General features: G+C 44.4%; 1 protein-coding gene across 1 annotated transcript; it reads right to left on the minus strand.

The window, feature by feature from the left end:
• Positions 1–2,355: 2,355 nt before the first annotated feature.
• LOC308149109 (axin-1-like) lies at positions 2,356–12,797 on the minus strand. Its single transcript, XM_080520767.1, has 13 exons — positions 12,660–12,797; positions 11,123–11,816; positions 9,360–9,553; positions 9,061–9,216; positions 8,217–8,351; positions 8,035–8,131; positions 5,797–5,934; positions 5,245–5,632; positions 4,360–4,537; positions 4,089–4,265; positions 3,579–3,878; positions 3,333–3,482; positions 2,356–3,002 (listed from the first exon to the last, which is right to left on the minus strand). Exons 2-13 carry the CDS (start codon positions 11,744–11,746, stop codon positions 2,876–2,878), a joined length of 2,664 nt encoding a protein of 887 aa, XP_080376893.1. The 5' UTR covers positions 11,747–11,816; positions 12,660–12,797; the 3' UTR covers positions 2,356–2,875.
• Between the last annotated feature and the right edge of the window lie 1,710 nt (positions 12,798–14,507).

The following is a 14,507-nucleotide window of genomic DNA, read 5'->3' on the forward strand; positions in this document are numbered from 1 at the left end:
AATGGGTTGGAGTAAGGATGTTTTCTGATTCTATGCAGGACAAAGTGTTTTGGACATTCCTGAAGAACCTCTTTGTTTGACAAACACATTCAATTAGACGACCAGCATGAAGGTAACGCGGAGAACGCCGCGCGGACTGGAGGTGATCGAATCGTGGACAACAGGTGAAGAGAAACACGATTACATTCAGCTTTACATGGATGGCTTGTCATCAGTGCAGCGTCTCCAAGGCTTCACTGTGGTGAGAGGCAATGGAAGAATTTGTCTTTTTTCTTTAAAATGAGATCAACGCGCCGGTGACATTCCTGTACAATAAATATGAAGCGGCAGCTCGATTCCACTTCAGCGGTTTTTCCAACATGTAGGTACGTTTTCTCAGGCTAAAGCAGAAATCTTTAATTCCTGGATGGTTGATTAGCTTCCCGTTTTTCCACAACGTGAGATCTGACTGTGACTGGCTGCAGGGATATAATCAAGTTAGACGTTCTTCATTTAAAATATCTGGTACATTGTAGCTTTTATTAATCTAAATTGTTTCCATTACATTTAAAAATAATACAATTGATATGCCTTCCATTTATCTTTTTTTTTATTATCATGATTTCTTCTTAAGAATTGAGATTATTAAAAAAATTTAAAATAAAATGATAATAATAATAATAATAATAATAATGTGCTAGAAAGGCAACATGTGCCTCCACTGACGATTCCTGGCACCGCCAAAAGATGCCTGCCCCACACTGATGTCAACTACTACATTAATAAGGTTAACTACATCGGAAATTTGGAATTGACATTGAATTTAACTTCCCTGCTGGCCTTGATGTGCTTAAGCCATTAAAAACATAATGACGAATTAAACAGCAAAAGGGACTTTTTCCCAGCGAGGAGAAAAAGGTTGAGAAGTTACATCTTCATTCAGGTTTTTCTGGTGCCGTGTGGTGATGGCAGCGTAAGCTTGTTCTGTGGAACCACAATGCAGTTCTTTTAAACCACATCTGGTGCGCTCATTCCTCAAGCACAAACACCGAACGTCTGGCTTGGAACCTAAACATATTTAACTGTCCAAACAAGACTTTTCAGAGAATTATGGATTTAATTAACAAGAAGAAACAACTTTGAGTTGAGTGGGGCCTCCAGTAGCCCAGCTAGCAGCTTTCTTGTACGCGCTTGTTCACTGACATGAGTCGATATTAGCTTTGTGGGGGACTTGGGAGAAAAGACTCCCAGCATTAAAACAAACTGTAGGTTTTTCAACTCAATATGAGGTTTGAGGCGTGGGAAGCGGCATTCCCTTCAGCTCCTGTTGAAAAACAATCTGGGGACACACACACACACACACACACACACACACACACACACACACACACACACACACACACACACACACACACACACACACACACACACACACACACACACACACACACACACACACACACACACACACACACACACACACACACACACACACACACACACACACTATGCTCTTTGGCTGAGTTCATGCACACACGACAAACACAGGCTTGCACGCTCGGGCAGCACGCTTCAGAATAAGGGTTCGAGAATGTAATGGCACTGGCCAGGTAGGCAGGCACCGCAACTGAACTTGGAGTTATGCATTCAGAGTTTAGATAAGTTAAGAGTGACACAAAGGGACAGTGCGGCCCATTATGAAACATAACTGTGGTTCCCCCCTCCTCCTCCCCCCCCCTCCCCCTCCCCAAATGTGACAAACTTATTCCTATACTTTAGATTCCATTTGTATGAGAACAAGTGCACGCTTAAACGTAAACAGCACAGAATGGAGGTGCAGTGATGTGATAGTGTGGAAACAAACAAACAAACAAAAACAAAAAACAAAAAAAAGAGAGACTGCCCTGAAATGACTAATGAACTAGCTTCAAAACATTACACAATAATACGACGTTAAGTTGAGATATGATGAAATTAGGCTGCAATAATAAGTAATAGTACCTGCCTTGTACATATACAATTCAAATAAAATGAAAACAAGTAGCTAAGGATACTTGCCATTATCAAAAATATGTAGCTTTGGTAAACAAGTGATGCAGAGAACTGTCTGAACGTGTTGATGTGAGAGATCACTATGTGACGTCTGAAAATCAAGAGTGAGCATGTTTCTCTGTCTTGAGGCTGTGAAGTCAACGAGAGGAGAAACAGGCTGACAAGTTCCACTCCCCGAAAATCCTCTGTCCTCTCCTCTTGTCACCAGCTGACGAGGAACAAAGACAAGGGAAGGGGAAGGAGGAAGAAGACGGGGAGGGGAAAAAAAAAAAAAAAAAAAAAAAAAAAAAGGCAGCCCGACCCCCGACGGGAACAAAACTGCTTCCTTTGTCCCGAGCACCGATTGAAGAGTTTCCGTGGTAATGTAGCAGCATCGAAATGGTCTACGGAGGACAGACTCCCCCAGAGCGGAAATGGAAGACTACTTTATCCTCTCCTACTCCAGCAGTCCCCCCCTTCCCTCTCTCACCCTTTTCCATCCATCGCAGTAGAAGTGGAAGACTGGTCAGACATCATATTTAAAAACAGCTTTTCTTGAAGATCCCCAGTGGAGAGGCAGGACAGGTGAAAAAAATGTTCGCTTCCTCTGCTCCTGCAGCATCTGGCCAAGCTTCTTTGCTTTATGTGGGTTTGATCCTGGTGTTGACGTAGATATCCTCTAATAATCGTCGCCTCCTTAATAGTCCAGCATCTATTCCGCAGCACAATCCCCCTCCTGTCACACATGGCTCCGTCCATCTTTCTACTTTCAGTCGGTCTTTTCGCGCAGGTGAATTTCCTATTCAACCCGTTTTCTCTTCTTGCTGACGATCTTTTCCGCCTTGTTCTCCTTTGTTCCCACATTTCAGTCAACCTTTTCCACCTTCCCGACGATCTTCTCCTCAAAGATTGGCAGGATGGCGTCATCATCGCGGACCTCCTCGAACACCACGCCACAGTCAAACTCGTCACTCACTTTCTTGAAATAAAATCTGCAAACCGCGACAGATCAGAGTTACTCATTTGTTTCGAAGGAGCATTGACAATATAGCCAAACGAGGCACAGACATTCAGACAATTTGTGTTTTCTAACCGTTTGTAGGATTGATCAGCTGAGCTCAACATGATTTAGCTTCCGACAAACTTCATTGTCATTGTGAAATATGAGTTCAGCAGCTTCACATCCTGTTGCGATTTTAAGTTGAGGCTGGAGTTTTTCAAAGCAACACTATGAACCTGATGATCTTCATTTAATTGGGGTACTAAAATTGTATTCATTATCAAAGCGCACACATTTGATCTAGTTCCACATAATCGCTCACCTGTAGTGGCCCTTTTTGGTAAGCAGCTCCTTGAACTGGCCCAAAGTCACAACACGACCTTTGACTGATGTTCGGTACGGGATTGGCTCGCCACAGAAGTAGTAAGCAACTGTCATGTTCTCACACACTTGACGCTTCCCAGACTTGTGCCTTCAAAAGGAGAAGACAAGCCAGGTCAAAACACGAGCAGGAAAAGAGGAAAACACACTTCCAACGACAGACGGTGAACTGGACTTTGAGGTGTACCTCTGCTTGATCTGCTGTAGAGCAGTCCTCTTCCTCTCCTCCTCCAACCTCCTCCTAGCCTCCTCCAGCTGCGTGAGTGGGTTGGGAGCTGGGTTGGGGGGCATGGCCGGGTCCTGGATGAAAGGGTGCGAGGGCTGGACCTGCGTGGATGATGAGCCAGGGATGGCGGTGGACATGGACGACGGGTTGTTACGGAGCTGCGCCGACACCCAGGGGTGCACAACTCCCGGCCGCTCCACTGAGGTGGGACGTGGCGACTCGCTGCTGGCTCCCGTCCTTCTGGAGCTGCTGGTGCTGCCGCTGGAGAAGCAGTTTGTACTGTAAAACGCAATCATAAGACTATCCTAATGTTGTACAATGTGGCATTAAAGCCTGGAGTATCCTGTGAATGATATCCCAAGTGCCGTCAATCTTTCTTGAACGAGTGCAGTCAGGCTGCCTCACCTGCGGCCAGTAACCTGGCAGGGCACGAGCGACGGGCCTCATTAGTGATAACCTGCTACAACTCACCCATGAGAGCTTTTCCTTTGTCTGTCTCCTTCCATCATCCACTGGAAGATCTTCTGGTTTCTCTCCAGGTCTTCCAGTGGTACCTGTGCCTCCATGCCACGCCCGCTCTCGTCACCTTTCCCTGATGTCTCCGACGTCTTCTTACAGCCTCGTCGCGACAGCGTGCTGCCTTTACTACTGCAGAGAGAAGCCGGACCACGGACCAGGTGAGGACACGAATCGGTAACACCATTTGCTCAGTTTGCCGCCAACTCGATGTTCACGTGCTGACCTGTAACCCATCCCCTCCAGCGTGCTGGCTCCAGCTCCGTCGGCATAGTTACGATTTCTGCCTGTGAACTGGCTCGCTGGGTCTCCATTCCATAGGAAGTTGGCCTGAGACCGACCGCCCACCTCCTCCTGCCCTTCTCGTGGCCTGTGGTGGTACAGCTGCTTGTGGTGATGTACGCCTGGAAGACAAACCAGGGAGGAATTCAATACGGATACACCAACTTTGTTTAACACTGAAATGAATAAGAGGTTTACATATGGGTGTATGTATGTATTTGGAGTACATGGATGTATCCATGTCGGTGTACATATCTGATAAACGCTCAGATAAGCGCTCAAATATCAAAATAATATTCCCAAATAATGTGGGTTCAGTTAAATACGTTTTCAGTCAAAAATCAATTGAAACTTTGTGCCGGCTTCACCACATAAGACATTTATTGCGATGAGCTTTGGAGTGGTTTACATCCATTGCTTTTCTACCACATCAGTCATTAGCACACCAAACTAACATTATTGACAGATGAAACTTGCAGCGATTAAAATCATTAGTTCCATGTATTTCAGGTCTATTGGGCAAAATCTGCATGATCAGACTTGTCGAGGAAAGAAATGTTTTTGCATGTTTACCATTAATTTGAAACAGCGCTGTACTCAGTCTCGCGCCAATTAGAAAACTTCTAACATAAAACTTCTGTATCTACACGACAGGCTTCTATTTGTTGACAGTAGCAATAGGAGTTGAATTTAGTCTTGGCGTGCCAATCGTTGGATCAAAACGTATAAAGCATAATTTAAAAATGTAGAAAAAGAGGCGAGCCTCCGAGCCAAGTGTTTGTGGCTGTGGGTGTTTGGGATCACTCCCGTCAAGTAATCTGCCACTGACCTTTGACTCCAGCAGCAGGCAAACTGTGACCTCCCCCTCGGTGTGGCGGATAGTGAGGTGGCGCGATGCCACCGTCTGGCGAGCGCGATGATTTGGGAGGAGTGTGTCGGCCCCCTCCTCCTAAGGTGCTGTTGGTTGCCCCCGGCGACTGGCAGCCTGGTGTCTTCATCACCCGCTGTACATGCTCATCCAAGATAGACTCGGGGTCGTCGTCGTGGGAGTCCTCCATGGCGACCAGGCCGCCGTAAGTGTTACCAGTGGCATTAGCAGTGGTCTCTGAATAACGGGCGCCGTAAAGAGGTGAAAACGATGAGGGGAGGGGGAGTGGTATGCTATGAGAAGACATGGAGGTTGCCACAGAAATATCAGCATCATCCCCCTCTTCTTCCTGTTCAGAACAAACAACAAACATGTTATTAAACAGCAAACTACAACTCGACTTCCCATGCTTATCATCATACCAGGTTTGGAAACTCGTGTGTTTCACACCGCCCAGCGGCCAATACCATAAACAATGTGACATGGAATGCACGTATGCCGCTGTACACTCACCAGTCGTACTCTCTTCAGCCTCTCTTCAAGTCTTTCCTGAGCCTCTCTCTCTCTGAGAACCGTCTCCAGCCTGCTGATGAGCTCTGCTGCGAACCTTTCAGGCTCTACGTGGATGTCCTTTGGCATGCGATACGTGCGCTGTGTACAGAGAAATTATGAAACATTAGGAGACACCAATGACACATTGTGGAGCTGCTGTCATACAGTCTGTATATTACAATGAACCCAACATAGTTTAAACTGTGAAAGTATAGATACACATAAACAAAAAATAGAAGATAGAAGAATGATCCGAACTCCATTAAGCCTTTAATTCTCCATCGGTATTTTTCATTAAAATAGTTTTGATGAAACTCCGGCACGTCAAGACGGCTAACTTAATCAATGGTGTAACTACATACATCAGCTATGAAGACACCGAGAGAACTTACATTAAAACTCATCCCTTCCGATGAGATCGCGAAAGAAACGGAATCATTAAAAGAAATGGAAATGCAGTTGTTGGCAGCAGAATGACTTTTGGTGGAGATATAGTAGGTTTTAACTCTGACAAAACTCTTGCTGGGTTACCATCTACAAGGCCGAGATTTTTTTATTTCACAATATAATGGTGTCAGTGCTGGAGGAAGCAAATTGTAAAACAGAAAAAGCTGAAGCGGATGGCTTTCGTTCTTCTGAGATTCTCCTTTAGGCCCCTGCACACTCCAATAAGAACAAGAACAAAAGTTCGGCTGTGACATCAGCCAGCTGCTGAAAGAAAAATCCTTGCTCTGCAAGTGAGTTCATACTCCGAGAAGAAGCTGTCAAAGGCGTTTTAACTTTTAAACTGCACAGCCTATTTCTCGCTTCAAATGCTTTCAGAAATACATTTCGCTGAACTATTTTCATACATAACAGAAATATACCGAATAAAAGACAACGTTCCTGTCGGGGCCGCAAGGCTGCTTTGGTTTGAACTGCAGGAACTGACAGCCCTGGGTGATACGTTCAGGGGCCGCCGCGCATCGCAGATCTGTGCTCCACGATACATGCTAGTGTGCTCCGGTGCTTACACAGTCGCGAAGCTACATGCTAAACATGATTGAAATATGACTGCTACACTCATTACTGAGTTGGAACATGTGTGTGCAGCACACAGCAGTGCATGAATACAAAATGCACATTCCCTGTCACGGACCTGTTGCAGAATGCGGAAGTAAACAAGCAAAATCTGACCAATCACACAAGAGTTTGCAGACCAGCCTGCAGAACAGAGACTTTGGCCTGGACGGTTGGCACTGCTGAACTAAATTTCTCGGCAAGACCCTGGAGTGTCCAACATTCTTGTTGTTATTATACAGTATGAAGGGGCCTTGGCTGCAACATGGCCTCAGTAACTTTGTGACAAATCTCTCCACAGTGCTCTCTCCCATCTCTGCACTTTACCAGTTCAGCACCATTTTTGCTGATTTCCCCCCCCTCGTTTCTCCGCATTAGCCTTGTTTCCACTGACAGCGGGTGTCTGAGCATTATGATACTTCGGTAACATGATCAAGCCAGGTCAACATTTACTTCATCTCTTGTTCACACAGTTGCTAATCAGAGTCTGAATTGCAGCCACCACTGCTTCCACAAAGCTGATTCAATTCATTCAAACTAAAAAACTAAATAAAACCCCACTCCAAACAGTGTTAACTGGGGATATAATGATCTGATCAGCAGCTTTAGATCTGGGTCATAAAAATTGATCAGTAAATTGAGCTGATCAGTTGCTGTAAACTGAGCACAGCCATAAAAGACCATGTGACAGACCCACTGTAGCAGTATTAACAAAAGAGATGCTAAAATGTCACCAATATCTGTAATACCAGCATTTCATTCAATACAACATCCAAAATGTGAAAACACGATGGAGTATGAAAGGTTCACCAACGGTGCTTTTACAGCAGCTACAGGACCAGATGCCATGCATACGTTTGAGCTGAGAATGCTCCTGTCGTCTTGTGAGTAATACAAATGGTTTTATACTGTAAATGCACACCCGTCTAGTATAAGGATGTGTCTGCTTGCTGTGTGTCAGTAAATGCCTCACAGAGAGGGGATTTTATCCAATAGTCTATAACTGATAGAAGGCTAGAAACTCTGAGGAGGACATCATCTGTGTTGTATTAAACTCAGAATGTTTGATCTGCACACAGCACCGCAGAAACCAAGTTGTTGATCGCAGTGTGAGCCGACAGGAGCAGTGTGTGTACTCACAGGTATATGAGGTAGGGGCACACGTCCATTGGCTTTGGCACTTTCATGCATCTCTTTACGATGCTGCTTCCGATATCTGTATGGAGGAATACCATCTCTGCAAAGACACGCGACCGACAATAAGCCACAAATAGGAGCAGCTTGCAGCACTGAGATGAACGTGAGGACGAGCGTATACTTACACACTGCTGTCGGTCAGTGACAGTGTGTCTGCATCACTCGACATGCTCTGCTGCTCACTGTCATTGGCACTGGTTGCTGGCGCTCGAGCGTAGCCCATGTTTGCGTAGTATGGGTTTACCGGCTCCCGCCACGGTCTGAGAGGGAACAAAGGAAATCCCGATAATTGTCACTCACACAACCGCTTGTTGCGATCTTCAAACAATTAAACTGGTTTAATGGTCACACTTCACATTTGGTGTAGAATCGACAACACGTGCAAAAAAACATTACTCCGACAAACATTTCACCTCAAGCTTTATGAAATGATTGGTATTTATAACTGTTCAGCGATGACGGAGAAATTATAATTGTATGAAGTAATTATAACCAGTGATAATACGCTGCGGGCGGACACTGTTCTCGACTCCTGTCACATCCGCTTTGGTTTGTTTAGTTGTCTGTTAAAATTATTCTTCAACTGAGAAGAGTATACATTCAGGCTCAACATGTTCCAGTCTTCTCTTGAAGCACTGTTGCGATTTATTCTTTATATTAGAAAATAATATATTATAATAACAAATATTTGTTCGTATTTAGAAAACAAGTGTTTCATGTAAATCCGTTTCCTCCGACGACTCATGAATATTCAAATCATTAGGACCGGGGTATACTTTATACTCAACCTGTTAAGATCTAGTCCTATCAGGAAAGCTGATGATGCATGCTCACCCTACGCATGTTTTCTCAAATTAATTTAACATATATACATATATATATATTTAAAGTATTGATATCCCAGGGAAGTGAATAACAATTGCCAAATCACAGTAAACGTTGTGAATGCAAGGCAGCGCGCACACAGACCTGCACTCCCTGCTGTCCTGCTTCCTCCTGCTGGACGTGGCTCTCTGCGGTGCCGTCTGCATCAGCAGGCTATGAGTCAGCCGACCAGCTGGTGTATCTCCACATTCCTCGTCTTTCTCCTCCTCGGCTTCCCTCACGCCGCCGCCTCCTCCACACCTAACATCAGATTCACATGAGTTAATAAAAAAGGTCAAATACATTCTCCCACTGCTGGTAGGTGGTGCTGTGGCACCTGCCATGAGAAATGCCCATTTAAAAAAAAAAGAAAAAAAAGTTGCATGAGATTTAGCCGGTCTTACCTCCACTCCTCATCCTCAGCGAGCGTAGGTAAATACCCAGGTACGGGTTTAGCTGGCCCGGACGATGGGCTCTGATCACTCAGGTTCGGTTTGGGACTCTCTCCTCCACTCCGAGTGTACTCCAAGTACAGATCTGATTTGAGGAACAGAGGATATGTGTTCTCCTCCATCATGGCCTGGATTTCTGTCTGGGCCTGGAACGCAAACATACGACTGTCACTCAAAGCACGGCGATAAAACAAAATGACTCATTTTCAGGTTGAATCAAAGACAAATGGACAAAACCCAAAGAGGTGTGTCAAAGCGCTTCCAGATAAATTGTGCCCATGATTTAACATTTAAACACTCTCAATAATCTTCAATGAAGATTTTTTTTTAATCAAGAGGGTGGAGAAATGTTTTCTCCAGAGAAAACAGCAAGCTTCATTTGGTTCACTACCGTAATGAAGTAACCTCAATCTGTGTTATTTTACTACTTTGTGGTTTACTCTGAGACTCAAGCTTCTGTACGAAGGCTGGCAAACTCATATGTTATAGAAATGTGGCCTGAAAGCATATTTGTTAAGACGAGGTGAACAAAAACGTGCAGGAACGAGAATTAAAGAGGACATTTGTATAAATAGCACAAGTCCAAAGTCACATAACCTTTTTTTTTAAGTTAATGGCAACAACATATATTGATATTTTATCAGGCATTGTATTCCTGATTAATGTTGTACCACTATTTGTTTGTGCTCTACAAGCTCAATAACTGTTTAAGATTGATAAAATTACTCTATTGAATAAAATTCAGTAAATAAACAAAAGAGAAAGGAGACTAAACACAAGCACTTACTCCCTTAGTATTGCTCATCTTAAATTGAGGTTTTTCCAGCCTATTTCTGCATATAGCTTGCCAATGTTACACTCAAATCCTCTCAACAATGAAAAATCAATATACGACCACTTTTAAGACGATGATTAAAAGAAATTCACAGCCATGTCCTCTGTCAACTTTATAAGGATACAAAACAACCCTGGGACATACTTCGTAGTTAACTCGGCAACTCAGAACATAATGGTCAAAGTATAATATTGATATACACTCTTCAATGACAAGTAACTGGAACCTTAAAAAAAAAAAACAGACTAAAAGGTCACTGTGGTCAATAGTTAGTGATTTGCCATCGTTCAGTTTCAACTGCAGGAACTTCGGTCCACTTGTAAATCCTTTCCCAGTTACTTTACCCAAATACAAAAAAAAAAAAACATCCCTTCACTCACTGAAGCAGCACTGAATGTTCCTGACAAATCTATCACATGCCTCGAGCATGCAACCGCTGCTGTGCACTATGTATCCTGACTGAAAAGAATACTAATCTTCCAACTGATGAGATTTAGGCTCAACAGACACCAAATATATGCAGTGCATTTTAAAAAGAAATATCCACTTTAAGACTTTAGGTGTGATTAGATGCAGCAGGTGCCCAAGTAAACATCACTACTAAACTAGTATGGGTTTGTTGATTACATTAACATTGTGTATTTGGAAGGCCAGAGATATGAAAAACTTATCAGCACCAGACAGTTATTGGACTGAACACAGCCAACTTTTTGGGACATATATTATCTGTCAGCTTCAGTTGTGTGTCAAAAACCATTAACCAGTTACAGAAATGTTATAGAAAAGAATACGATTCCGAGAAGCAACTGCCATTAAACATCGAAAAAGTCCACCAAGTTAAGAAAAGCCCTTGAAAGCATGAAATGGGTTTTGTAATCACCTGTTCAAACATGGCAGGGTCTGGATGCTGCTTTCCCACACAGTCTCTGATGAAGCTCTTGGTGGCTGCTTTGATCTGCCTGGAGACAATCCCACTTCCATCTACAATGTACTTCCTGTAGATGGCTTTGGCCAGCTTCACCCTCTTCTCCTGGCTGGTCTTCCTGAACCCAGAACAAGCGAACCAGAAGTCAAGCAGGTCTACACACCCTTCCTGACAGAGGAAGTTTCTGAACAGCTGGATGCCTTCCTGGTCGTCAAGGAGAGAGTGAAGCGACTCTGCCCATTTCAGGTAAGGAGGCGTCGGTGAAGCTGAGCCCTCAGGTTCGTATCCCAAGTCCAGGTCGGGGCGACGTGGGGTCGCAGACGATGAGGAGGGCGTGTAGCTCGATGAATCCCCCATTTTAGATGACGAGGACAACGGGGGATAGCCCAACGTTTGAGAAAGGGTGTTGGAACGGGCGTTGACCGACTGGACCGGGGGGTCCACATCTGATCCCTCCTCGCCAGGAACCGGGGGTCGCGGAGCATCCTCAGTAAAATGAGTCGGGCCGTTCAGAGACGCCACAACCCCACCACCGCCACCCCTGTACCCAATCCCATTTAACTCTCTGACAACGCTCATGTCTCTGATTGCACAAGGCAGAGGTCAGATCTTCCCCTGTCGCAATGATTTTGATGTCAAACGATTCACCCTAAAGGAGAAAAGAGAGGAAGAAATTAGATGTAGCAGTGAGGGATGACAGAAAACACAAGAAGTCTGACTGAGCCATACATGTCTATACATCCACAAAGAAGAACTACAGATGGTGATCAAATACATGATACAGTAACGTCTCACATTTCCAATATTATTAAAACTCTTACCTGGCACATACTATGGTAACAACAACATCTTAATGCGTGTTTAATTCTAACACTCACGGCTACTTCCAGCAAGCTAAAGCTTCGGTTTGATTGGAAAACAACTGAAAACAGAGCGATCCTGAAGTTCAACAACTTTTCCTCGTCTTTATTATTAGTTAGCTTCAAAGCTAACGCAAACCAGCTGCACAATCTCGCTCTCTGTGGAAATCCGACGGGATTTTTTCCCCCCCTCAGCAAAACAACAAATGTTACCGAGCTAGAACAGCGAGCTAGCCTCGTAGCAATGCCAACACCGATGCCAGCGCTTTGAAGTGAGAATCTCATTCATCTTGGCCTGCGAAAGACGGTGGGGGGATGGGTACCGAAACAAACTCCACAACCACACAAGACGGGGCCTGCAGCGCAGAAAACACTTCCAACACCAGCGAAAGTGGAAATCCCACCCGTGTCTAGGAAACTCGCACGGGAGCGACGCGAACTTTCTTTTGTAACTAGCGTAGCGAAATCTGCCCAAAGAAGACGAGAGGACGGAGGGCACGTTTTCCACTCTGCTGGCTGCAGCCTGCTTAGCTCGCTGGCTAGTTCAGGTTAGCTTTGGCTACTAGCTCTTAGCTCCGTGGACGTTCCCGTGTTTTCTCCCCCCCCCCTCCGCTAAAGTGTGGCGACCTTACCGTCTCTGGAAGCCCGGTCCCCGTGCCCCGCCGCATTGGGGATACTGGCGCAAACAGTGTACTCCAAAACGCAGCATATGGATAGCTTTCAGACATTAAATATTAACGTAAATAACCCGTCGTCTTGCCCTTAACTCCCCATGGTGGCTGGTCTCAGAGCAATAATACAGCGCGAGAGGATACGTGCGTGCACGCCGGAGCTGAGCACGGCCATAGAACTGCGACACATAGAAACAAATGCTCGCTGTTCTGTTTGTTCCTAACATTGACCTCTGTGCCGTCAGTAAACACGTTAAAAGTTTCTAAAATTCTTTAATGACCCTTATAGAAAAGTTTGCACAAGGTCAAGACATCACATACTTTTAACGGACTGTTATCAATGATTTAATATAAAATAATATAGTAAATATAAACCGCACTGCTTCATATTCATTGTGGAGCGTCATGATGTTGGTCAGATATTACCAACGCACAGAAAAATACTGTAAATGTGTATTTTTATTTTGGGCAAAACCAAAAATGTGTGCACATTTTGTATTCAAAGCAGCACTGGTCAGATATAATACAAGATTTTTTAAACAAAAGTACAATATTTTTATTTGAGATTTAGTGCTACAGTTTAATAGTCGCAAATTAATATAATCATTCTCAAATCCGTGCTTGAACACAGTGGTTTCAACATGATTCACCCCCACTTGCTTTTAATGAGATTAGCTAAAGATTTTTTATGTTCTATGTGTTTCAGTTCTACGTTCCGCCGGCGAAAATCTACTCAACAGTGCCCCCGCCGACACCAAAGTGCCATTGCACATAATGGTCAAACGATATCAATCTTAATAACGATGGTCTTTACTAGATATCAGTTAAATGTTATAACACCATTCACGGCACGACATGTGTCCCCCGGACACAACAAGAGTCCGGGTATGTATGAATTAAAAGAAAAAGCAGAATGAGTGCAGTGGACACAACATGAGCAGGTATTCAGATCACTTTGCCCCGGACAAGCAGACTGACGAGAACAGACATGACAGGAACAAGCCGGAGAAGCACTCACCTCCCAGACGGATCCTCACCCCTGAACAGGTGAGCACTCTCACACCAGCAGGCACTCTGCTGGAAGAGTGACTGGCAGGACAGAGGGACCACTCCGCCACCTGAGTGAGCATCCCCCGCGTGTCACTCCTCTCAGCCGGCTGTCAGTCACCCCGGAGCTCCGAGAGCTGCCAGAGAGGAGAGGAGAGACAGAGAGGGAGGGTGAGAGAGAAAGGAGGAGGGAGAGATGGATAGACAGAGAGAGAGAGAGAGAGAGAGAGAGAGAGAGAGAGAGAGAGAGAAGGGGGGACAAAGAAGAAGGGGATACATGGACAGAGAGAGGAGGGAATGATGGAAAGAGGGAAGAAGGAATGGAGATTGGGAGGGAAAGGTTAGATTAGATCTTGTGTGGTTCATCCATAATTACATTTTATAACAACGTTAGTTTGCCTACTTGATTTTATAACATGAACCCGTGCTGGTCTTTTACATAAATCTTCAGATTATTGAAGTGACCAGAATTAGTTTTTTAAAATGAGGAGGTCTGAAAGGGTTGGTTGAATTACAGACTTTAGCTGTTTTTTTTGTTTAGTTTAGTTTTATTTTTTGCCAATCCAGCTTCCTTTTTTTTATTGCCAATCGTTATTCTTCTGTTTTTTTCCCACCTTTAGCAGTTTCTAGCCTTTTTACAATTTTACAAAGTTGAGGCCTGTGAAATCATTTCACATCAGTTCTTCTTTTAACTATCTGAAAGATGCAAGGAGACTGCCTGCTGCAGTTATTAAAGGACATTTCCAACATATCTATATAGAA

Source organism: Blennius ocellaris (assembly GCF_963422515.1).
Source record: "Blennius ocellaris genome assembly, chromosome: 3".
Classification (NCBI taxonomy): domain Eukaryota; kingdom Metazoa; phylum Chordata; class Actinopteri; order Blenniiformes; family Blenniidae; genus Blennius; species Blennius ocellaris.